The sequence below is a fragment of the Gallus gallus genome, chromosome 1, assembly GCF_016699485.2.
Source record: "Gallus gallus isolate bGalGal1 chromosome 1, bGalGal1.mat.broiler.GRCg7b, whole genome shotgun sequence".
In the NCBI taxonomy this organism is placed as follows: Eukaryota; Metazoa; Chordata; class Aves; order Galliformes; family Phasianidae; genus Gallus; species Gallus gallus.
In genome coordinates, this window is record NC_052532.1 from 54,842,767 (window position 1) to 54,868,564 (window position 25,798).

General features: G+C 42.1%; 1 protein-coding gene across 2 annotated transcripts in view; it reads right to left on the reverse strand.

Moving 5' to 3' along the window:
- The window catches only part of STAB2 (stabilin 2), a 78,111-nt gene that overhangs the window by 26,652 nt on the left and 25,661 nt on the right, over positions 1-25,798 (reverse strand). For both annotated transcript variants that reach the window (XM_046909960.1, XM_040658260.2), the window contains 26 exons: positions 25,656-25,775; positions 25,255-25,308; positions 24,036-24,116; positions 23,094-23,246; positions 20,683-20,745; positions 20,093-20,176; positions 19,342-19,428; positions 18,711-18,822; positions 16,552-16,732; positions 15,702-15,795; positions 14,750-14,908; positions 14,287-14,382; positions 13,465-13,560; positions 12,408-12,455; positions 9,860-9,996; positions 9,374-9,488; positions 8,415-8,492; positions 8,139-8,231; positions 7,925-8,032; positions 6,212-6,343; positions 5,056-5,181; positions 3,970-4,026; positions 2,556-2,651; positions 1,801-1,996; positions 1,153-1,248; positions 159-204 (listed from right to left, as the gene is read on the reverse strand). In XM_046909960.1, coding sequence (XP_046765916.1) covers positions 159-204; positions 1,153-1,248; positions 1,801-1,996; positions 2,556-2,651; positions 3,970-4,026; positions 5,056-5,181; positions 6,212-6,343; positions 7,925-8,032; positions 8,139-8,231; positions 8,415-8,492; positions 9,374-9,488; positions 9,860-9,996; positions 12,408-12,455; positions 13,465-13,560; positions 14,287-14,382; positions 14,750-14,908; positions 15,702-15,795; positions 16,552-16,732; positions 18,711-18,822; positions 19,342-19,428; positions 20,093-20,176; positions 20,683-20,745; positions 23,094-23,246; positions 24,036-24,116; positions 25,255-25,308; positions 25,656-25,775 — 2,708 coding nt within the window. The remainder of the gene's footprint in view (positions 1-158; positions 205-1,152; positions 1,249-1,800; positions 1,997-2,555; positions 2,652-3,969; positions 4,027-5,055; positions 5,182-6,211; positions 6,344-7,924; positions 8,033-8,138; positions 8,232-8,414; positions 8,493-9,373; positions 9,489-9,859; positions 9,997-12,407; positions 12,456-13,464; positions 13,561-14,286; positions 14,383-14,749; positions 14,909-15,701; positions 15,796-16,551; positions 16,733-18,710; positions 18,823-19,341; positions 19,429-20,092; positions 20,177-20,682; positions 20,746-23,093; positions 23,247-24,035; positions 24,117-25,254; positions 25,309-25,655; positions 25,776-25,798) is intronic.

Genomic DNA, 25,798 nt, shown 5'->3' on the forward strand with positions numbered 1-25,798 from the left:
CTGCCCTTTATTTCTGGAGTAGAAAACGTGTGTGTTATCTGTACTGCTGAGAAATCTTCAGAAAGGGCAAGATAGACCACGTTTTTATTTTGCAAGAGATCCCCATTTTCTTCTCCCTCTCCCCCTCCCCCCCCAAAAAAAGTAGATTTCATACATACTTGGCGCTGGTATGGCACGTGTTGTTACATGCATCATCTTTGATTTCTGCAAGGGAAAAAAGTGAAGCAGGGATCAGAGCCTTTCAGGTTGGTATCCTTCGAGTTTCCCACTTTTCCATGACCCTCATGCAGAGCTGGAGTCTCTGGCTCCTGTGCCAGACAACCAGCTGCTCACAAGGAATCTAGCCTTCCCTTTGGCTCAATGACTCTGTACAGATCAGTCAATACCACTTAAATTCAGCCATGAAGAAACTGCTTGTTTGCATGTTGCCAGCAAAAATGCTTTACCTGCTGTCATTTATCTTTATTCTGGTGAGTTTTGTGCATGATTAGTTTAATTCTATAAGTTTTCCAAAGGAACTGTAAGTTGCCCAGATTTCACGGAAATCTTGTCAACATTAGTTATTAAGTTTCCTTCATTACTGTTTTCCCCTGAAATTTAAAATAGATTTTGAATGCTATTATTAATGTATTTGTACAATTCTTCATTTTATGCTGTTATGCAGAGTTCTGAAATAGTTATTTAATACATTTCAATTATGTCTGACTAAATATAATTTAATTTGATAGAAGAGCTGTATTAAATCAAGACAAACTGATTTATTTGCCAGACAATTTTTATTGCATCAGTGAGACCATAATTTAATATCCAGTGTTGCACAGCTGAATCAACTTATTGAAACCCCTGAGAGTATTATCTGAAGACCAAATTGTGCTTGCTAACTTTGCTCTGCAAAATACACAGCCTTAGCAAACAGGATGTTCTTCTAGGACAGATATAAGGTGACAGGGCTAGAGAATTAGCTAAGTATGGCATTTAAGTCTCATGAGCAGCTGACTCTGTTAGTGATTAAATCTCTGAGCACAGGCCTGTGGGAAGCTGCTGGATATCTGGTAGTGCACTTGGATGCCTGACGCTGGTCTGGTCACTTCTGCAGTTCTGATGTTTCCTAAAATTCTCACTTCTTTCCCAGAAAACAAGGAGGGCACTCACCGCTCTCACATGTCACTCCCCTCCAGCCGACGCTGCACTCACAGGAGCCATCCCCTTTGATCCCACTGCTGCATTTCCCGTGGACACATGCACACACTGTGGGGAGAGGTGGGAGGAAACCAGCGTGTAGAATAAATCCAAACCCAAATCTTGCTCTGATCTTGCTCAAATCTTCCCTCTGATCCCAAATACAGGGACTGAAAATGTATTTTAATGGGAAACATTGATGAAAAATCAGTGTTCAAGAGGATTATTCATGGTGGATGCTACTTGAAGCCCGGAGAGCTCCAGAGTAGGGGTAGTGTCTGTATGTAGGGGCTTCTCTGAAGAAGGAAATAGTGAGCAAATACAATTACTGGGAAAGATTATGATGAAAAGGCTGAGAGGGCTGGCCAACTAATCCACAGGCAACATAGCTTTCAAGAGCACGGAATGGATGCGGATAGAACTAGGGAGGTTCTAGATTTCCCTTGTCGACTTCCCTCAGTCAGCTAGAAACCTCATGGAAAGCACCTTACTTTTAAAACCAGATAGGTAGGTAGTTAATCACAGTGACTTTGTCATGCAGTCCTCAAAATTTTCCTTCTATCCTCCATCCCCGCACCCCCTGAGAAGGCCACTAGGGCTGCAGCTCAGGCCACTCAGTACCTTGATCGCAGTTGCGGCCGTACTTGCCCTCTGCGCAGCTCTCACAGGCCGTGCCGACAAACCCGGCTCCACACTGGCAGATGCCGCTGCCATTGATGCCATCCAGGCAGATGCCATTGCCGAAGCAAGCGCTACCTGCCTTGCCGGGGCAGGGCTGGCACTGCTGTCCAAAGAAGCCAGCACAGCACTCCCTGGTCTGCAGTGTGAGAAAATGGATCAGGATAAGGGCAGTGGGGACCCTTAAGCATGGCAGCAAGGAGGAGGCCGCTGGGAATTGTCTCTTGGGTCTGATGCTGGGTGGAGGGAGCTAGAGGCCTAGAGTTTAGCAGTGCTTTAGCTCTGCTCTTTGCAGCCTTGCTCCTTGCTGTGCTTCCCCCAAGTTCCCTGCTGGGACATAGATCCATAGAACCCTAGAATCATCAAGGTTGGAAAAGACCTTTAAGATCACCAAGTCTAACTGTCAACCCACCCTCACCGTGCCCACTCACAGGATCGACATGGGTCACCATGGGGAAGGTGGAAAGACAAGCACAATGTGACCCCTTCCAATCTGCTTCTGCATCCCTCCCCTTCCTCTGCTCAGGCCATCAGCAGCCTTTATCCCATCTCTGCTGTGTCTAGATCCTAGATGGATACAAGATACAAGAAGGAATGCTGCCAGGGACCACACAGACAAGCTCTGTGTGTTCAGTGACAATTACAAAGATCATAGATGGGGGTTCCCAGCTTTGCTGTGACAGGAACGGTGTACTCACAATGATAGTTTTTGCACATTTTGGCTGGCATCCGATCTGGATGGTGTACAGTCTCATGCTGTTTTCTGTGAAGATGCAGTATTTCTTCTCCCCTGCCTGAGTGAACATTGGAGAAATAGCTCCACTTCTGAGCAGTATTGATCAGCTGCTTTCAAATGCTCTTAAAAAGATTGGCATTAACTTTCTACACGCTGTGCACTGACTCACACATTTGTAATGGAAGCTAAGGAAATACTTACAGCAGTAACAATGTGTTAGATAAAATGTCTTTTGCTAAAGAATACACAGCCAAATTAATTCAACACCCTGTGGCACTTTAAAAATGTATCTAATATTGGCTCTGCTCAGAATTGAAGAAAAACTTTTTCTGAGGCTTGATAAGCTTTTTTCTTTCTGCAACATCGTGGGTTCTTCCTAATTCTTCTTGAAAAACTAAGTGTCAAAGTATGTCATAAACAGACCCGGGTCTGGACATAGTTGGGAAACTTTGCTTATGGGAGAAGAAATGCCAGTCTTGTAGGCTTGTTAGGAGGTAGAGATAAGCATCCAGCTGCGTGTTGTAAGTGAAATGTTAATGGTTTTGAGTTTTACCCATGAGTGCTTTAGCTGGGCTTTGCCAACCAGTTATTTTAATGGAGTGGATGGGACTTGATCTCTTTTGGAATCTTATTAGTGACACAACTAGTCTAATTAAAAATGAAAATTCCAGAGGAAAAAATGCTTATATAATCCCAACAGAAGGTCTTTCCCAGAAAAGTTCAGACATCAAGAGACTTTAGATCTCCTTATGGTTGATAGGGTCCTTCTAAATATCCACAGTTCCCATGCATGGGAACTGGGAACCCACAGTCTTTACAATTTCCAAGTATCTGTGTGACTGTAACTCAAAGCTAGAAGCCAGGCTGATTTTGCCCTTCTGTACTTTGACCTTATGGGTACGAAACTTGCTCAGCAAATGTACTCTGGATTGTTCTCAACTTCTTCATAGTAGGGAGTTTTGCTTGGTACAGGTAACTATTGCAGGTGGAGGGTTCTTCGTGTGACAAAGCGCTAACTAGAAATTTGTCTTTCTGGACAAAACAAAACTATCCTTGTGATGCTCTTGATTCTGCTCCCCTGCCCACAAGGTGGCTTAGATCAAGAGTGGATTTATGCTGTTGATTGTAAGAAACGTATGTAGAATACCAAAGTAACTATGATGACTTTTGTTAAAATTGAGGCTATTATATCATAGGATCATTTCATAGAATCACTAAGGTTGGAAAAGACCTACAAGATCATCCAGTCCAACCATACACCAATCACCAATAGTTCTCACTAAATCATGTCCCTCAAATATATATGAAAGGAGATTGAATGTATCTATGCTGAGTTTTGATATGTATATCTTAAGTATGTACAATAAAAGACTTACTATTTCTTTTGTTCCTGGGGGGCAACTTGATGGTTGCGAACAAATTCTGCACTTTTCCTAAAGCAAAATGAAAGGAGAAGGAAAGCACATTTAGATTCTTTGCAATACTCTTGTAAAGCGATGCTTCCCAAGCATCTCCCCACTCAAACACAGAATGAAGCAAACCCTGACCTTGGATACAGTTTGCTTGTGCCATGAGGGTAATGGCAACTTGGTGCCACTTTATTAAGGCTTAAATGTACACTGAAGTATGTAGCTGCATTTATTAGAAAATAATATTGCAAGCAAAAGCAAAGGACTGTGTGAAGCCTAGCACGTAACTGAGCAAAGCTCGGAGAAAACTTGTGTGATATATACACAAATATGGGACTGTATCCCAAAGAATATGATTAGGCTACAAAAGTTCATGCCTGTTCAATTTGCTTTGGCCAAAGCACTAATCTCACTTTGTCTGCCTTATCTAGCTGACTGTGGGCTCCATCAAAAGGGAATTACACTGCAGGTTTGCTGTCCTGTCTCCACCACTCAGGAGAAAAGCCAAAATAATATTTCTCTGCCCATCTGAGGAAGCCACGTCCTTCTTTAGAGGGGTATAAAACCATTTGGATTTCATATATAAAAGGAACAGAAGGGGGAGAGTGCTTTACTCAGAGGGCATAAGGAGTTCATGTGCATAGGCTGAGGCAATCTGTTTCTGGAATGAAAAGAAATATTTTTCCTTGCTAAAAGTATTTTATTTTCCTTTTTCTCTCCACTTCCTGCTTTAGTTGACAAACATCATCTGGAAGAACAGATGTGTTAAAATAGTACATAATAATTTTCTGAAAATTAAAGCTTAGGAACCAGCTTACTCCTGGGGTATTCTACTATTGTCTTATCCAGGCTGTCAGTATACTGATAGCAGGATCAAATAAATTTTATCTGATGCAAAAAACTTTGGTAGGAATATTTGTAGAAAATGCAGGCATTCCTTACTGGCATGTAGTGTCATCCATCCTGTACATCTTAGCCTGTACATTTTACCCATGTTTTGCTAAAGGTATCTCTGATGGGCCTTTGGGAATCTGTACAAACAGAACCACTTACAGTGATAACAGTATGATTAGTATCACATCTGTTCTTCTGGATTTCCAGGACTTTTCCCAATCCATGAATAATTCCTTTGTCTGTTGCAACATTTGCGTAGCTTATAGGTGCATCATTTACAAACAGCTGCAAAAGAAATGCAATCAGTTAAAAAGCAGCAGCAGAGCTCTTATCTCATTTGTAACTGAACAGTAGTGAGTGAAGGAAGGAGTGGTGCACATGGCTCACTTCTGGAAAACTGGAGGGTGCAGTTGATTTGAAGCACTTTCTTGCATCTCAGTTGATGCTTTTAAGAGCTTTACTGAACTGGAGGGCATGAGATGGATGCAGCTTGTTGGAGTTACTTAGCAACAGGATCTGTCTGAGCTGCTTTTTCTACCATGGGACGCAAAACGTACACACTTTGAAGAAGAAGCCTGAAGCAAGCCAAGGGATGTGTTTGCTGCCTTGTTGGGGGGCAAGGGTGTTTCAGGGAAGAACTCCTTGGCAGCTTCTCCTTCAGGGTGGGCTTTCAGCATCACACTGCTATCCCCCTCTCCTTTCATGCCCTCCTCCACCCCACAAGCAGTTGTTTTTCCAGTAATCTGCTGAGAAAGCAGCAGGGCTGAAACTGTTTTGGTAAGGAGCTTTCTGTCCTCACTTTGCTTATGCCCAGAGGGAGCTCTGGGGCAGAGAAGGAGGAGGACTTCTTGTCTGTGCCACAGGATTGGGTGGGTTCCTTAATCTTTCTGCGGCTGACTTTCCTATGAGTGGTATTGAAAAGCAATTGATATTTGTTGCCAAGTGCTTAAAGCTCTTAGGTCTGAAAGTGGAGCAGATCTGCAGAAAATAAAATTGATGTGTTATAATTGAAGGTAGGTTTTAATAGTTCTTTGGAAGTCAGATTAATGACTGTTTTACAATGCAAGTTTGTGACTGCTAGAGATGCACATCTACCACAGTGGTTTTTAAAATGCACTGCTGAATGTAAAAAGTATAATTGAAATCAAATCCAATTGAAGATCCCTTCAAGGGTGACTTTGCCTCTCTCATATCTATAATTCATTCCATCTGAGTGGCATATTTTGTGCTGTTAAGCCCAGAAGCTATCGTGGGCTGCACAGCTCTTTTTGGCTGCTTATAAGGCATGAAACTGAAGAGTTGTGGGCAGCAGTACCTGGCTGTCATGGAGGAAGAACCCAACATGGTAGGAGTACCCAAGCATGGTCTCCCTGTGCATGCCATTGTGCAGGTCATTCTTCAGGAGCTTTTCATCTATCAAAATGTGATAACGGATTTGGTCCTCATCCTGCAAACACACAATTAAATTCAAGGTTATGTAACAAAGCACAAAAAGTTATTCAGGATAACTTTTCTCGGACTGTAAACAAGATCTATGGGAAATCTCATTGCCTACTGTGCCCGTGTCCTGAACATTCATACTGTTCTTTGATCTTCTGCTCCTTCGAAAGTGTGTGAAAACATGAAGTAACCCCAGGCTGCAAGATTTGTGATGTCTCCTGGCTTTGCCCACAGGGTGAAGTACTGGTCTTTGTGTCTCATATATTAGTCAACAGCAGGGTAAGAAGTCACTCTTAACAAAACCTCACTTCCTGAGAGGCCAAGAAATGGGATCTCTTCACTGTGCTGATCTCTTATCTCCAAGACAAAGTTCTCTGGAGGTGTTTTGTAAGGAGGATATTAGATCTGGGAGTATGGAAATAAGATGGAAGAAGCATACTGGTAAGCAGTGAAAATGAAAAGGACTTCTGTTTGTGTGTAACAGGAATCCAATGGGATTGATGTTTTAAAGCTGTATATGTGTTTCTCAGAGATTTATTATAGATGCCTCTTATAGTGATGTGGAAATGATGACACTGAAACTAATTAAAATGGAGATCAAAAGTCACTTGAGAAGATATTTACATTGATAATGCATGATTTCTTCTGGTGAGGTAGCAATCAGGATTCTGTTATGGGACAGCTGGTCAGTGGTTAATGTCTTGGGATGAGTCATTTGAATGTTGTGCCCCTCGGCTTCCAGACTGAAAATGGAGACTATGGAAGCAGAGATAGAGTACAGCAGAGTATGTTTCAGCTAAAGCATGATGTTGGCATAAGCATAAAGGGGTAGCAGCTAGCCAGAAGTATGCTGTCAAAATAATATAAACTGTCTCTGAGAGGAGGGCCTGAAGCTGTCAGAGGAGGTGGGATGACCACATCCACACTGGTGTGGGGAGCTGATGGCTGGGTTGGGCCTGGGCCTGGGCCTGGCACCAGGCTGCTGGCAGAGGGCAGTGGTAATGGGGTTTGCTAGAGGAATTTTTTTCTAGCCAGGAGATCTTCAGGTGTTTTTCTGAACTGTGGGACTGGTCAGAAGTGCTTGAATGCTGGTATTTGGAACAGTTTGCAGGAAGTGGTGTGGGATGTTCCACTCCTCCTGTTCCAGCAGGAGTGATGGGGACAAATGTCTGGATAGCTGTAAGAAGGAGTCACAGGATTTTGTGGTGCTATTAATGATGAGGTTGCTAGTGATGACAGGGGATTGGACTTGTTCACCTAGGAAAGCCATTTCAGTGTTATTCCTGGTCCTTCCTGTTCTGATCTCCCTTCGGAGGTATCAGAGAAAGTCTAGTTCAATACCTTGAATATTCATGGAGTTGTTTTAATTCAGGGAATGCCAAAGCCCAGAACAAATAGTTAAGTTATTCTAGCAAACCAGGAAAATACATGGATCCACCCCTCCTCATCTCTGCTGGTGGTAATAACAAACTTGCTATCTTCTTGGATAACAAATACCTCTTCCTATTTTTGTATCCTTTCAATCCATCCACTTGAAACTGAAATGAGACCCTCAGTTGTTAGGACATATCCTGTGAGTAATACATACCAGAGTAGCAACCTTTTTACCCCTCAGGTAATTTTCTATGGCATCATTATTTGGGGCAAACACTGTGTATGTGTTTGCAGCTTCTATTTCATTTGCCAGGCCGTATTGCTGTTGCAAAACATATAAAAAACACAAAACAAAACAGGGTGATCACTGATACGCTGATAACAGTTCAAATTCAAGCTTCTATCTTTAAAAAGGTGTGAAAGCTTACAATAATGTAGCCCCTGAAAATGGAGTAGTCAGGCATTTGCTCGAGACGGGCCAGTAGCCTTGGCATGATGGTGCTTCGCAGGGGGATCAGAACCTAGAAAGAGAGTAGATGCATCCCACATCAGTACAAATGTGTATCCCACCTGTGCAAATGCTGTGGCTGCAGCTGCAAGGAGCAGATGTTCTTCTGCTCAAATAATTTGTTTGCAAGAGCCATTGACTACGTTCCATTGGGTTGTGGTGCAGAGGAATGAACCCTCTCTGCTTGACCATGTACCTTATCAATAACGTGTATGATCCCATTTGTGGATGCGATGTCACCAGTCACGATGTGAGCACCCTCGACAGTGAGGTTCTGAAAGGACAAGAGGAGAGAAGGAAGGGTTTGGCACCATGGTGGCCATGGTTTCCTGGTGGTTTGTGCTGTGGGTTTTCACAGCTTCACAGACTCTGGCCTGAGGTTCTGCCATGGCTCTACTTTGCACCAATCTGGCCCAGATGTTGAGTTCTCTTCTGGAAATCATAACCTGGGGACTCTGTGCTGCACCCAAATACCAACCAGCAGAGCCACATGGTTACATTGGTTTGGCCATTCGGAGCAGGTGGGCTTGCCCCATCTGAGTCAGGGTGAGCTCCTTTCTGTACCTCCACTCTGCTGTGTCATTGTGTCCCTTGGGGACAACATGCTTTTTTTCCTCAATGTGGAAAACTCTTTCCTTCTATAACAGGACTGATGTGCTTAAACGTTCCATAGGTATGTCTAGAAAATACTCCTCCTCAGAACATGGAGTACTACATAAAAAGGCTGAAGATGAAGGGCTATCAGTGGTAGCTACTTACCTTTAAAAATACCTCTGTGTGATATGAGACTATTGAGTTGCACATGCAGATATGTTTCCAGTTTCCTAAAATAAGTTATTGGGTTTTCCTGATGTATTTTGTCCTAAATTAGTTCACAGGCCATGCTGGGCCTGGGTTGCACTTGTGTTTTACTACAAGACATTAGGAATAAATAATACTGCCGATGAATTTCAGCTGGGACAATTTGTGGGGAAAATCAAATTAATGTTTTGCCAAGAGGGCCCCATATAATTGATCTATTCCTTTAACTTTATGGCATAGTCTTTTTAAAAATACAGTTGCATAATATCTATATGGTTTTTAACATGAGCATTCTGTCAGCAGAAAGGTCAGGGTCTTATGTATGATACCACAGTGTTTTGCAGGTCATCTCACCCCATTTTCTTTAGATAAGTGTAGGAAGTTGCTCTGTAGGGATGTTGGCAGCGTATCAGAAGATGATAAATTCTGGAAATCGGCAAAGTTGTAAGCTCCTGTCAATAGATGATACCTAAAAGAAATTAACTGGATTTTAAGGTTTTGCATTTTTCTCAGTTTCTTTTCTTTCTTGCTTCTCCCCTCCCCCCCAGTAAATACATTTATCGTGTCTAAAACCGTGGTTTAAAGCAGAAATGGTTTGTACAATGCCTAGTTCAGCTATGTTCTGATCTTAGCTTAGCCTTTAAATATTTCTGGCATGATACAAATAATGTCTTTGTTTTCAGTGGAGCTGCTACAGAGATTTATAGTACTGTAACTAAAAGTAAAATACTGTGTGCCTCCCTTAAAAATATCAGAGCTGTCTTGCTATGGGGAGTTCATATCAAAGACTTGTTTGGAATGACAAGCAATTCAAAGAACAAAACAAAACCTTTAACGTACTTCAGTAGGGTTGGCATATTACCCTTTGACATCCAAAAATCTTTTTCATCTTCATCCATGTTTTCAATTGCTTGAAGAGAAGGCACGAGGACAGTTAGATTTGAGGTGGTGGACAACACTGAGTTTAACTGAGCATCCTGAATGAAAATAAGGAAAGTAAAATAATTAATCCTAATTATGGCCAATAAATAGCAGTCATTGACTTACTAGCAAGGTGGAGTGTGTGACGTGCTTTGTGACTGGCCTGAAAGAGGAAAAACTATTAAACTGAGCAACGACGTGAACGGAAGTACTTAGAGCTGTACAAAAATAGTAAATGAGTATCTATATTTTACAGAATTGATTGACAGCATTTAAAGGGCAACAGGAAAGTTTAGGTCAGAATTGATTTTTTTATTATGAAACACGCGAGGGAAGTCACGTCACCTCCCACCAAAGCTGCCCCATCTTTTGGGCTCTATTTTATGTTCCTAAATGTTAAAAAAGAAAATCAGTGGGCTAAGTTCTACTAGTCACTCATAACTGCAGTAACCTGCTCTTGCAGAATGCTCCTCTCTACTTAATAAATAGGAGGATTATGATCCATAAAACACGAAATCCATGTAATGCAATGTTCACATTTGGAATAGGACTATTTGACGTGACTGGGATTTTTCAAGATATACACCAGTGCACACCAGCACTTCCATGGGTTTTGGTGCTCTGACAGCTATGATTTTAGCTGGGGGATGTAGGCTTTGTAGTATGCATCATCCCCCATAGGTTCATGTCTGCCTTAAAGATGAAGTGAACCTTCACTGGAGAGTATTTTTCCACTTGTGTAGATTGACTGTTTGTTTGTTTGATTGATTGATTGATTAATTTTTGTGGGGTAGAAAAAGGAGAGCTGAAGACTTGAATGGAGTGCGATCTTGCTGAATATATGGTTCTCCAAACTTTTCACAGGCTCCACAATTTGCCATTTTTGATACTGCAAAATTTGAGGGAGCCATATGAACTTGCGTTCTACCTTTCTGTGGCTCGTACGCTGCCTGGCTTATCTTGGATAGTCCTTCAATAGCCATACTGGTTTTTAAGTCAAGAAGGGAATCAGTTCCTTTAAATAGCTGGGAATTTTGTCTCTGTTAAGATCATTTTTCTTTCTAGCCATCACCACTGTCCCCTTCCAAATATTTAAGTATAAAAATAGCAACAGGCTTCCTTTTCTCTACCTTCTTGACCAGAAAGAAAAATCTTTGGTTATGAAACATGATAAACATCACATTCCTGTTCAAGTATGAAGTTAAAAACCACACAGATGGGCGTACCTCCCTGTCTTGCTCTTGTTTTTAGCTACTGTTATTTAAGGGATACTATTTCTTTGAAGAGTAGCAGAAATTTCCACACTTCTGTTTAAGTAAATGGTATCTGCTCCCAGGGAAGAAATTCTTTTTTTTTTTTTTCCCCCGCTTCATTATCTAAAGAGCACATTAGCAGGTGAGCAGCCTCTGCTATTGTGCTCATTTCTTTAATTTCATTAGTTTTGCTCCCTTTAGAGCTGCTGGTGCTGCAGTCTGAGCCCAAGGCCAGGCAGATAACAGATTCAAATCAGTCACACCAGCCTTGCTTTCAAGTGGTTCCCTGAGCTTCCTTTTGCAATTGCATGTTTTAATGGTGCCCAAACTGTCGAACTTTGAAAAGCACGAAAGCAGCTAATATGCTGTGACTGCTGCTTCTTGTGCCACTCATTAACATATCACTGTTCCTTTCATGTGTCCATATGCTTGCTACACACTTCTCATATCTATGTTTTAAACTCTGTAGAAGAACTGTTTTTGATCTTATTTGTACCAGTGCTCATCTCAGTGGGGTAGGGTCTCTAATATTGCTGCTGCCCTAGTAATAGGTGATACACATAGAAATAAGAAGTTGTCAGTGTTAATCAATCTTTCTAGAACTTCTTTTTAATAAAATTTAAGTTGGTGTTCTTTCCCTGATCTAAAGCCGAACATGTTAATCCACTTCTTTGTTTCCTGCACCAAAGTCAAGCCTCAGTGGAGACAAAACTTTTTTCCTTATTGCTTGATGTAGCAGCAATACAATGATCAGCCAAAAAGCAATGTTTTCCTGGCACTGGGCTCAGTGAGAACGGGAGCAGTAAGGCATTGCCTGTCCTCTCTACTTGCTTGTAGTCAAAGTGCATGAGGAAAGAAGAGAGGATCTGTTTGGGCCATACTCAGGCTCTGCTTGTACCCTGCTGCTACAGGGCGGGTCATGGCCTAGGTAGACCCTGACTCAGAGAGCAGGCTTGTAACTAACTCTTCTACATGTGGAGCTTTCTTGCTTGCTTGAATGTGGGACCAGGAACTGGTTTTCAGAGAGAAACCAAGAATCAGATGATCAGTATAGTTGGTGACTAGTGGGAGAAATACTCCAACTTCTGTCCAGAGCTGAAGTCTCTGCAGTGTGACAGAATATTACTTTGAGGTTCTCATTTCTAAAGGCTAAAAGACTTATGGTTTTCTGTAGACTTGGACGTACTAAAATATCAACCATAAAGTGTACTTACATTAACCCATTGGTTAAATGTTGTTGCCTCTGGTAGAGTAGATAACTCCTGATTGGAAACAGAAAGAGAGCATGATGATTATGTAAGCTCTAACAGGCTCAGTACTAAATACTCTTGCTGTAACTTGTGGAGTAACCCACTGTGTGTGGCCTGGCTGATGTGACATAGGGGGGCAGGTTTTCAGTATGCATGGAAAGAGAGAGCATTCATGTTTTTCCAGTGCTGATACTTTCTAGGAATGGGAATGGTGAGTTAACAATGCTTTTGATAATTGAACCATCTGTTGCTTAGTTGTAACTAGATGCACCTGGCATTGGTGTGCAATGTGTACGGACCTCACGCTGAGGATCTATTTTCTGGGAATCTAAACCTAAGTCTTTCCTTAACTTAATGCAAAATTAATTGAAGGAAGATATTTGTTTTGGCTGGTATTTTTACAACACCTCACATGTAATTCTGCTTTTATTATGCCACAGTTCTTGGAACAGAGATAGATGATGGTATAAGCAAGGATGGCAGATAGTGCCAAGAGGCATGTACGATTGCTGCCAATGGCTCGGACAGCTGACACTTTCATTTTTCTTACAAAGTTAAATGCATATTTATTTTCCCAATTTACTTGTTTGGATTTTATTTGTCTGTCAGTCTGCATGGTTTGAGTAATGTGATAAATTGACCATCTCTACTGAGATAGCTTGAGGCAGAATTTTGATAGAGCTGAGAACTTGCCAGTCCCAGCTGGGATATGAGTGCTTAGCATATATGAAATTAGGACTGTTTAGAATATATGAAGCTAGGACTCCGAGGCTGGCACTTTATAGTTTGTCTTAAAAAAATACACTGATATCCACTAGGCCTCTTTCCAAGATACGTTTTTGAACACAACAGATAATTTCTGTATCAGACATGAGTCTCCAGCAGAAACACTGTCTGCAGTCAGCACTGTTGGGCATCACATTCTTCTAACTGTTTATAATGACTTTGCTGTCTGGTTAAGATCCAGTATAAGAGCTGTGCAATAAGTCCTATGCTTGGAGATGATGAACACCTTACTTACATCTGCAGCATTTCCATAGCATATTCTGCCATCTCCTTCATAGCCCTTGGGGCACACGCACTCCCAGCCATAAGAAGGCTCAAGCTGACAAGTTGCCTTTGAACCAGAAAGAGAGAGAGAAAGACTGTCAAATACCTAGGAGGCTACTCCAGAGTAAGGATGGCCTGTAAACCCTTCCCAGTATACATTCATATACAGACATTATCTCAGCAAAATATTTCTGTTCCATCTTCCATGGACCTCCTTACCCTCCTATAAGATAAACTCCACCAATTGAGGGCACTAATTCCTTTGCCTGTATTAAATTTGAGTCTAAACCCTTTCTTACTTCCTCCAAATACTGAGTGCTGTCTCTTCATCTGATTAATGTAGATCCATCCTGATCCATCCTCTGCTCCTCTCTGCTTTTTACTTTAGCTCTTTCCCAGTGTCCTCCCTGCAGAGTCTGCAGATCCATTGAACATATGCAGTTACTTGTAAAACTGACAGATGTCCAGCTAGAGAAGTGTGACTAAGGTAAATGTCTCAAAAAACTATTGCAACCAGATTGTAGTTGCTGATAGAGAAGCAGTAGGCATTCACTCCAGACTTGAGATAGCCCTTCCATGAAGGTGGGATTGGGAGCAGCCCAATGCATGTATCATATTGATGTAACTTGTATAGTGTTTTTGATGGCCGTATCACTGCTTGGACTGGAAAGCTCTATTTCATCTTGAGCAAAAATTGCAGGCGTGAAATGGCAAGGAAATTCTATGGTGTGCACAGAACGTGAGGTGTGATATGTATCTGAACACTTTGTTCAAAGAATGACTTATTACTCACCAGATGATGGCATTTTCCATTTTGTTCCAGGCATGAGTTTATGGGTGTACATTCAATTCCATTCCCCCTAAATCCATCTTTACACTTGCAGTCATTCTGTTGTTTCAATAAAACACAGCAATATATTATAATGATTAAAACTGTGTACGTATTCTAGACGTTGGCAGATAAGTCTGTCTGTGTTCCTGCATAGCTCTAGTGACTTCAGTGGAATGTGACTGACTAATACCTCTAGTAGACCTTCATGCTAGACACCTAACGTACTTACTTTACAGTCTTTGCTCCTGGAGAAATAACACATAGCAAAAAAATGGAATGGGAGCTGTGGGAGGCTGTTTTGTGTGGAAATGAGCATGTGGCCTGGAGGGAGAGGAGAACCTGGGGATGAATGAGGGCAGGAAGTGCCAGCAGAAGAAAACGGGTGAGAACTGGTGCAGAAAGTGAGAAGAATGTGAGGCCCTACCTGACCAGGCCCAACGTATATGCAAGTGGCATTTTCATGGCATCCAGCTACAGAGGGCAGTAGGCAGTTGTTGATGGCTGAGCAGTCCCGTCCATCGCCTGTCCATCCTGCCTGGCAAGCGCACACATGCCTTCCTGGGCCTGTTTGAATGCACTCAGCCTGAGAAGGGGACAGAGGACAGAAAAAATAATCTCCATTTGTGCAGATAAGGGCATGCAAACCTGGTAGGGAGCAGCTCAGCCAAGGAGGCTCACCCACCTCTGCTAGCAGCAGGACCATGCTGTAATCTTTTGGGTAAAATTGGCACTTGGTGCAAAGAAGTAGGCTGTGGCGGCAGAAACTATGGAGCATCAAAGCCTCCTTAATCCACAAAACTGCTGTCAGGGACCAAAAAGCAAAGCTCCTACTAACAACCAAGCAATATCCAATCCTGGACCAGCAATGGGAATAAAATTCCCTATGTGCTAATGTTTCTGGGGTCAGACCTTAGGCCCACATACCAGGATGGGCAAATGCCACCCATGGGGGACAACCCATTCACGCAGACTTCTGAATAACTCCTGTGAGAGTGGCCAATAGTCAAAGGTTTTTACTTCCTTACTTGGGCATGTTCTACTTTAAGACTTTCTTGTAGGTACTTCTGAATGGAAGGAAAATTCCTTTCTATCCTAGCTTTGTTTTCACTATTGGATAAACCAGGGCTGTGTTGCTGCTGCTTGGCTGGAACATGTCATGACTTACCTTGGCAATGCCATGACACTGTTCAGGACAGTTAAGTGGCATCCACCTTTAGGTCTAAGCAATAACAATGTCCCTGTCAGAGAAAGACCTTGAAACTGCCATGAAAACTGTGATGCTTCTTTTGGAAATGTTTCAGCCAAACCTGGCTTATTACTTTGTTTGTTGCCTGCTTTGCTATGGTGCCAGGCTCTGGGGGAAGGCCCATACTTACATGTATACTGCAGCCACCTGAATTCAAACTAGCACAGGGATCGACTTTGCTGCAGGTCATGCCATCTCCCTCATAGCCAGACTTGCAAACACAACTATAGAGAAAACAGGAGAGGAAAGTCACTAAGTGTGTTAGGGCAGCTGTAAAATTAAGGAAATGTTTTCCACTCTGATGTGTTATTTATAGGTGACTTAAAACTGGTAACCTTGGATTCACGATGCAAATAGTGCATATGTTGTTTAATTCCCCCCTCCCCCCCCCCCCTGAAATACGTGACTGGTTTAATTATCTGTGTATGAAATTGAGAGTGAAATTAATTCAGTGCTAATGTGATCTTGGCAAAGGTGAGGTAATACCTGTAAATTGATGTTCTTTCTTTCATTGACCCAGAAAATAGTTTTCTATTTGAAGTGCATGCAAGACCAAGAGCTCTTTTGTACCCCTGGTCCCTCCATCTCCAAGAAGGGGGCATCTCTGAAGCACAGTTATGCAGTATCCATTCTGCTTACTGCAATGACTCATTACTAGTGCAATGCAGCAAGAAGCAAACTTGCTGCACGTGATGGCCAAGGTGAGCGTGAGCAAGCACAAGACAGCTGTTGGTAGGAACAGAGTTTTGTGACCAGTTCTGTCTTTAAGTCTTTAAGATAATGTACAGGATAAGGAACTTACAGCTCTTAACACTTACGAGGAAATGGAAGTGGATGTGGTGTGTGCTTTGATTATTTGCTGCATAGCAGTAGTTCAGTGGCTGATGTTTGTGTGCTGCTACAAGGTGTAGCTTTGATCGAGAAAATGGGAAAGTGCTGCATCATATTCAATATTAATTAGATGGAAATTGCTGACTTACCTCACTGCACCATCACTAAGCTGACAGTCTGCGTGCTCATGGCAGAGCTGCAGAGAGGGCTCGCAGGGAACAACTGCCTTATCGCAGAATTTCCCGGTGTATCCATTTCTGCATGATCCAGGAAGACAGATTCCATCGCTGTCTATTCGGTTATCACACTTCCCATAAATGCAGAGGCACTCTACCAGAGACAAAACACAGCATGCAATTCCACAGTGGTAAAAGACATCCATCCTTGCATAGCATTTTTTATGAATAAACTGCTCTTTCACTCTTGTATTTAATCTTCTCTATTTTTCTCTTTTTATTGGGGGGACTCGTTTATTTATCATATCCATGTCTTTTCAGGTATCTTTCACAGATAAATTTTTAAAATCTATTGTAGGGCATCTATCAGTGAAATTTAAAGTACTTCAGAGAGGGCAACAAAGTACTGTGTCCTAGGTTATGAAAGCAAGTTTTTTAATTGCACAACTTCTGATGCAGTTTCAATGATATAGGAAGCCTTCAAATACCGTGTCTGCAATCCTACAAATTTCACAGTGTAGAATCACCTGAGCCAGTGCACAAATCAGCAGCACAGACCTACCCACACTGCTATGGCTGCATTGATTAGTGCTGATGGGAGGCACGTCAGTATGTTCAATGAGCCTGATAGGTAAAGCTTCTGCAATCCCAAGAAGTACCAGTAACAATTAGTGAAGCCAACCCTTGGACAGGGTTGGAGCTCAGGCAATATCAGCTTTTCTTACAGAATTTGTCTTTCAGTTTTTGTCCATGTACCTCTGAATCTTAATAAGCCATGATTGATGAAAGGCAGGCTGTTTCACAGCAAAAAACTAGAAAAGGATTGTAAAGTTGGGGAATATATTTATATTTCATGACACCTATTCTGTAGACTTTCAAATAAGTTGCATCAGGGGAGATTCAGGTTGGATATTAGGAACAATTTCTTCTCAGCAAGAGCGGTGCTGCAGTGGCACAGGCTGCCCAGGGAGGTGGTGGAGTCACCGTCCCTGAAGGTGTTCCAGAGCCGTGTGGATGTGGTACTGATGGACATGGTCAGTGGGCATGGTGGGGATTGCTGGTGATTGAACTAGGTGACCTTAGAGGTCTTTTCCAACTTTAATGATTCTATTAAATGCAGTATGGTTTGAGATAGCAAGATTAAATCTTTCAGTGTACTGAAGATAACTGCTAAAGCTATAAACCATTCAATAGATCAGAAATTATTCAGTAGGGATGGTTATTAGGCAGACCTAAGCACAATCTCTCTATAGATTTACTTGTTCTTAGATTGCATACGTTTGTCATTGTAGGCAGATTCTGAGTGTGGGCAACAGCAGAACAGCAATGAATAGAAAAGATTTTTGTTTCAATTACTCATGTGAGGGAGTCAGAAAAGAAAGTAACAATAAATTAATATCAAGTGGGATATGACCTTTACAGAAAGCCCAGTTAAGCCAGTGAGAAGATTTTCTCTAAGTCTAGGCTTAAATTTATTCCTTTGAAATAAAAAATTAAATACAAAATCCATCTCATCTGCCATGCAGATTCTTTATGTAGCTGTTAACACCTGCCTTGGTGTATTGTAGAGTATACTAGAGTATAAAGGACTGTATACTAGAGTATAAAGGAAAAATCCCGTTCTCTCCCAGTATGGGAGAGACATGGAACTGCTGGAGTGCATCCAGAAGGCCACAAGAATGATCCAAGGGATGGAACACCTCCCCTGTGAGGACAGGCTGAGAGAGCTGGGGCTGTTCAGCCTGGAGAAGACTCCGGAGAGAGCTGAGTGGCTTTTCAGTATCTAAAGGAGGGCTGTAAGAAAGAAGGGAACTGACCCTTTATTAGGGTCTGTTGGGTTAGGACAAGTGGAAATGGTGTCAAACTACAAGAGAGGAGATTTAGACTGGATATAAGGCAGAAGTTTTTTGTGATAAAAGTGTGGTGAGACACTGGAACCTGTTGCCCAGAGAGGCTGTGGATGCCCCATCCCTGGAGGTGTCCAAAATCAGGCTGGAGGGGCTCTGAGCACCTGATCTAGCTGTGAGTGACCTTGTTCATTGCATGAGTTTTGAACTAGATGGCCTTTAAGGGTTCCTTCCATCTCAAACACGTCTGTAATTCTTGGGCATAGGAAGTGTGGTTGTACTTACTTTTGTCACATTGAGGTCCGTATTTGTCAGGGTCTGAGCAGAACTGGCAGAGAGAGCCTTGAAATGCCGCAGCACAAATGCAGGTCCCATTTCCATCCAGGCCATCCATGCACTGCAATACGGAAGAAAGATGATTTCTATGTATAAATGAAAATAAATCATTATCTCTCCTCTGAAAAGAGATTATAGACCTGTTCATGTCATATTTGTGAAAAGCAATTAGAAATAGCTACATCTTTAATGAACAATATCTTCTAATGCAAAAGTTTTTCTTGTGCTTGTAGTCACACTGCTGCTGTATTGTACCTTCCTTTCCAGTTTCAAAATAAGAATAGTGACCTATTACTCCCCTGCAGTGTGCAGAGTAAAAGCATCAGAGGGAATCATTTAACTCCAGCTTTTCCTCTATATTGGGACCAGGCAAACCTGCAGTTCAAGTGCTTAAGAGAAGACAGATTCATTTTCCCTCCTCTTTTTAACTGAACCCTCAATTCATGGCCATCACTGGACTGTGCAGATCTTGTGGAGCCCAGTAAGCCTGAAATACAGAAATGATTCTTGGGCTTTTTGGACACACTCCATCCTCCCCAAAACTGAGAGAGAGCAGGATGGGGTAGGAGGCTCTGCTTACCTGTCCATTTCCTGAGCAGGGTTTGGAAAAACCTCCTGGGCATGGACTGCAGTTGGGGCCGAAGAAGCCTTTGCAACACCTTGGTTCCTGCAAAATGAAGCAAATAGTTCTGCCTGCCGTCTGAACGAACGGTTAGACCTGAGAGAGACAGATGGAGCCAGAGTAACCCTGTATTTACAGGGATCTGTACAGGGGAAGGCACCAGCCCCTTGCACCAGGACCTAACTAAGAGTTCTGGGAGCCAGGAAAGGTGTAAGTGCCTCCCAAGAGGCCAAAGGCTTCCATGAGGACTATAAGCAGAGCGAGTAGACTGTGGCCTTGAGATTGTTGGTCATTCATTATTTCTGAATATTGTGTGAAGTCTTGTGGCAGGGACAGCTGGGTCCAGGGATCCCACACTGTGCTGTTCTTCAAGGGTGTAGCTGAAAGGGGCCATCACAATGTTTGGGCAAGGAGCCCACTTAGTGCAAGATCGTTGTTGTCAATAACATATGGCAGCTGAAAAGCCTCGTTTGAAGTACTAGTGTATGTGTGTGTTGTACAGAGGAGTTATTGCAGGTAGGAGAATGGATACTGGCAAAAATTTTCCTGGTATTTTGCTCTCATCCACCTGTAGAAGGGTTGATATGGAAAGTGCATGGACATCTATCTGCATGTGTATCTCAGCCCTGAAGGATAGGTCACAATGCCAGAGACAGCCCTTTGAAAAACTCCCGTGTACATTTCACCTTAAGGAATTGTAACTGTGTACCTTTATTGTTATTTTGCAGTATCTAGTACAGCCAGTTTTTGGAAAGGCTGGGCCTTCAATAACACATGTCCGCTTTGAGAAAGGCTGAAAAGCACACAGAATGGAAGCATTAGTATTTATGACCAATGTACAGTGCAGTGGTGCAGTCTTAACACTGGAATGTAGTTTAATCAGATAACAGAGCACCTTGTTGTGGTCTCACGTATTCTCAATTTTTAAAAATTTATGCAATTACGCATCATGATTTTTCTTAATTTCACCTATGATTATTACATAATCACAGTAATTCTAATTCCTCACCTCTCACTTCTGCCAAACCCTATCCTGAATAGATCTTTGCCTGAGAAAAGAGTCATAACTGCTATGAAATGTGAGGGATCTTGCTACAGCAAATAAAGTAATGCTAAAATTACCTGACTCTTTAATTGCTACCAGAAATAGACGAATCTACTGCCTACATTTATATTTTTATACAGTTTTCTGTAATACTATCTGGTTCTTTTTCTTGCTGTATTGAAAGAGCAACAAACAACACATGGGGATGTATACATTTTGTATCGTGGGGGAATCTGTCAGGAGACATCACTTACGATTGGCTTTGAATCCGGTGGACAGGGAGACAATGCATGGGAGAAACAACTTTCACAGACACCCTAGATGGAGACAGTTAGGATTACCATTTGGAAAGGCATTATACCAACTACGAAGACACAAAATTCTGGATGATAGGCACTGTAAAATTGGCTCTGATATTTGTTCCTTCCTCTTTTTTGTCTCCAATTTTCTGTCCTCCACTCCCTTCTAAAGACCTGGTAGCTTCCTAAACAGAAGGCAACCATGGGGAAAAAAACTATCTGGTGTCCTTTGTTTGACCTCATATAATGCATTAATGAAGATTGTCTGAGGGTCTGGTGCAGTCTATACTTAAATAAGAATTTTTATTTCTTCTTAGGAAGACCACAGGTTAGTTGAGTCTTGTATATAGCTAATGTGTTTTCTTTACACGTGGTGAAGGGAAATTTATTTTCTGCTTCCATGTGCTGGATCTGTGACTCTGCTATGATACATCAGTATGTAGCTGCTTTTGTCTTCAACTCTTAGTTGTCTTCCCTCAATAGCTAAGCCAACCACCAGATGGTGGTGACAGAGACTGGCAATTACAGCACTGAGGAGATAGAAACCGCAGTGGCAGTTGTAAAGGTGAGTCCTCAGACAAGCTTAGCGTGCAATAATCTCAGAGAGGATAGGCCTTTCAGTGCATAGATATGGAGTTTGTGAAAGCCATGAGACTCATGACTGCTAACGTGTTTTGTCTCAACAAAACTAGAATAAATCCTAGAGCAGGCGTCCAATATTTTACTTTGCTGTGCTTCATAATGATTGGCTAAGTGAACACAAACCTGAATTATAGCATTTCACCCCCCCCAACACTTATCATTGGTGCTGGTGGAGACAGAATCAAGTACTGGTTTGGATATATTCATCTCTCCTGTCATACAGCACATTAAGGAACAAAGGATCAGATGTATGAAAGCATCTGTGTGTTACATAGCCGTGCATCACAGGTGCCACTACACAGTTCTAGAGATTTGTGGTTCACAGATATTTTCACAAATACATTATTAGAATCCTGTGATAAGCTGTGTAGCCATGATGGAAATTGTCTTTGGCTTCTACTATTGTTTACGTTTCTGAAAATCCCTGAGAGTGCCTCTTTTCTCCTTTGGAGCTCAGAAATTTGCCTAATAACTGTGGAAAGTGTCTCCTCTGATGGCGTTGCTCTCTCTGCTGCTCAGTGCCACTCAGTGTAACCTATTGCCCCCTTTCTCCACCTAGGATGTGACCTAGAAAGTGACACTGACAGACATGGTTAGTGGGCATGGTGAGGATTAGCTGGTAGTTGGACTAGATAATCTTAGAAGGTCTTTTCCAACCTTAATGATTCTATGATTCTAACTTCTTTTTAGTGTTTCAGTCTTCATCTGTTTTCTGCGTATTTTGAGCCTTGTAGTTGTGAGCAGCATTCAGGTACAGTTACACGGATATGTGTGTGTTAGTGTAATAGTTCCGTATTTAAGGAAGCGCAGTTGTTGTAGATGCATGTAACCTACAGTTCTGACAAGCCTTGCCATTTCAGTGATACCACAAGCTGGGTTTATGAGCTGACATTGTTCTTGTTTTCTGAGAGTAATGAAGATACAAAATGTCTGCTAAGAACAGCAAAGCCATTGCTCCATTCTGGTATTCTCCTTGGCATCAGTGCTCTGCTACAAACTCTTGAACATTAAATTGTATTTTAACTATACATGAAGATTTCATAGCTGACAAAGTGCCTAACTTCACTTTGAGGAAGCATTTTTGTGCCAGACACTATTTTTTTTTTTTTTAAATCATTTTTCTCACAGATTAGAGGTAGGCTTCTGATAAGGAGTTCCAAGTACTGTAGTGTCCTAGGTGTGCTCTGCCTGATTTATGGACACGTTGTGCAGCTGGCACTTTGGAATCACTGCCAGAGGTACTAGCTCCTTGCTGCCAGCTCTTTGTTTTCCTCATTAAATTTTGATGCTGTTCAGCTCTGCTGAGAATCTGTTTCAAAGCAGTGGTTCTGGACTCTTGTAAGAGCTCAGCTGGTGATTGTTCTTCATCATTGTACCGGAACTGTTTACTGGCTCTGATATGTGCTTGAATGCCATCCAGCAATAGCTCACAGGAGCCACGCTTACTGCAAACTAAAGGATCAGCCTGATGCTCAGGCTTCGTACCAAAAAAAGCACCTGAATGTTACCAACTGTAAAGGCCTGCACTCTGTTGCCAAAGTGAACAGGATATACCAAATTCCACTCACTGAAATACAGAACAGTGTTGTACCCTGTTTGCAAATTATCTGTGTTGCGCTCCTAACCAGGTGGCTGTATTTCATTGATATACTGATTTCCCCCCCCTTTTTAATGTGTGTTGCATGGAGTAGTTGCAGCCATTGTATTTTTTTGGTTTTTCTTACCATTGCAATTTGACTTTTTGTCACATCACACCGATGTGGCAGAATTGGAACGATGGTGGGTGGGATAAGAACTCCTGCAAGAGTAAAGATGCGACCATTTTTTGCAACAATATCAGTTTCTTCCATTTCTTCTCCACTCACCAAGACTTGTCCCTGTGAAACAATACATTATTATTAATAATAGCAAAAATCTCATAACTTCCCAATTTTGGGTCTTTCCATTTTAAAAAGATCTAGTCATGCTTCTCATTTTTAATGTGCTTTCTAGATTTTCTTAAACTTATTTGTGGAAGAAGCATGCACCTGTTGCCCATTTTCTTTATAATGTTTGACAGCAGAAGCATCTAATGTTTTCCTCTTAGTCTGCATCATTATCCTTTAGAAGTGGTGACTAAAAGCCTGGCCAGAATAGGAAGATCACTAATGGCTTCAGGACCCTGGTTTCAGCAGACATAGGCTTGGGTTCTGCGGTGCCCTCTCTGACAAAGGAGTTAAGAGGGGAGATAATGGGACACAGTTTATGAGCCATCTCAGTCCACAGGAAAAAAAAAGTAAATATTCTTCCTGCATTTACTCATGCAACTTCTCTGCCTTTACAATAATTCTCATATATGAATCTTTTCTCTAAAATGTTTACATTTGATTACAGTACATAAAGAACAGAGGGAGTTCAATATATTGATAAGTCTGGTTTATCAAAAGCACTAATAGACAAATTAACACCTGTAAAAAAAAAGTATTCACTATGTTAATCAGGGTCAGAGAATATAGTATTAAAGGGAATTAAAAAATACTTATGCATTTCTATTACATAGAAAGCATTTGTCCTGCATCTTTTACAGTGCTAATCTCTATCAGTCACTGGAAGTGGTGGGCTGACTTATTTTGCCTCATCTTAGCTTAGAGAGAGCTGGCCACAAGTGAAAGTTGCCTTGGACTTACAGTGCTGGTCGTGTTAAAGTAAAGGAACTGCTTCGCCATGCTTCGGATGTGCCCTATTGAGATGAGGCTGGCAATCTCTAGCTGAAATGAATATAAGTGAATTGAAATCAATGTAATATCATTATTCTTTTCAAATGGATTTCACAAGAAAGACTACCTTTATTTCTGGGATGAGCAAAGAACTCTATCAAGTTTTCTCTAGCTCCATGGGTAGCCTTGCACTGTCACACCTGTTAGCATAGTGAAGTTAGAGCTGTTACTTTAAACTTCAACAAAGCTAGTTGCTTGCTGCATCTTAGCAGCTTGCTGGGCTGAGGTCAATGGGATGAAGCTCAAGAAGACCAAGTGTCAGGTCCTGCACTTTGGCCACAACTATCTCAGGCAATGCTACAGGCTTGGGGCTAGAAAAAATGGGCCTGGGGATGCTGGTTGACTCTCGGCTTAACATGAGCCAGCAGTGTGCCCAGGTTGCCATGAATGCCAATGGCATCCTGTCTCATACAAGAAATAGTGTAGCCAGCTGGAGCAGGGAGGTGATCGTCCCCTTATACTCAACTCTGGTGAGGCTTCATCTCGAGTACTGTGTTTAGTTTGGGTTCTTTTGCTACAAGAAATATAGTGAGGCTCTGGGGAGTGTCCAGAGATGGGCAGCGGAGCTGTGAGGGGTCTGGAGCACAAGTCTGATGGGGAGCAGCTGAGGGAACGGGGGCTGTTTAGTCTGGAGAAGAGGAGGATCAGGGGAGACCTTTTTGCCCTTTACAGTGACCTGAAAGGAGGTGGCAGAGAGGTGGGGGTCAGCCTCTTCTCCCATGTAACTAGCAATAGGATGAGAGGGAGTGGCCTCAAGTTGCACCAGGGGAGGTTCAGGTTGGATATTAGGAAAAATTTACTCTGTGAAAGAGCAATCAGGGTCTGGAATGGACTTGGCCTTGGATGGCCTTGGAGGTCTTTTCCAACCTTGGTGATTCTATGATTAGAAGGACACTAATTTATCCCCTCCTCTGTAGAATCTAGTTTAAGCAAAGTTATCACCTCTCTCTAAATATTGCTGTGCTTGCATCCTTAGAGATCTGTGGAAATGTCTGCCCTTAGAAAAGGCAGAGGCACCACCATTCTCATTTGAAGCCTTTCTGTAGGTTGCACTGTGAGGAGGTTGTTCCTGGAAAACCCCTGCCAAAAGTTCTCTTGAGCTCCCAAGCTAAGAAGCATCCACACTCACCTCAGCATTGGAAACAATGTGGTATCGGACCAGCTCCAGTAGCTTCAGTGAGCCCTGCAAGAGCAAGAAAGAGAACTTTTTGTCCCTGTGTGAGTATCTCATTCCCAACTGAGATAACACCTCCTAGGAGTGGGTTTGGGACTTTGCCAAGTGGCAGCTGGGGCAAGAGCAAGGCAGCAGGGACATGGTGTGGAGACTCAGAATCACTTCATATTTGATCCCAAATCCTATTCCTCTCTAGGTGTCTTCTTGATCTTTTTTTCAAGGTGGCTTAAGCCTTGTTTTATAGGAACTTAGTGTAAATGAATACTAGAGATGGAATAATATGTATTTATGAATCTACTATACATTCCACATACTTCTATTCTCTAAGAACAGTTTGTGCTATAGAAAAACTGCACCTCTGCAGAAAGCAGGTAATCCAGATCCTCAGCTTTCATATTACTCAGAGCATCATTACTTGGAACAAAGACAGTGTAAGGTCTGTTCTCCTGCTGTAAATCCATTCCCAGGCCAGTTTTCTGTTTTGATTTAAAAATAAAAG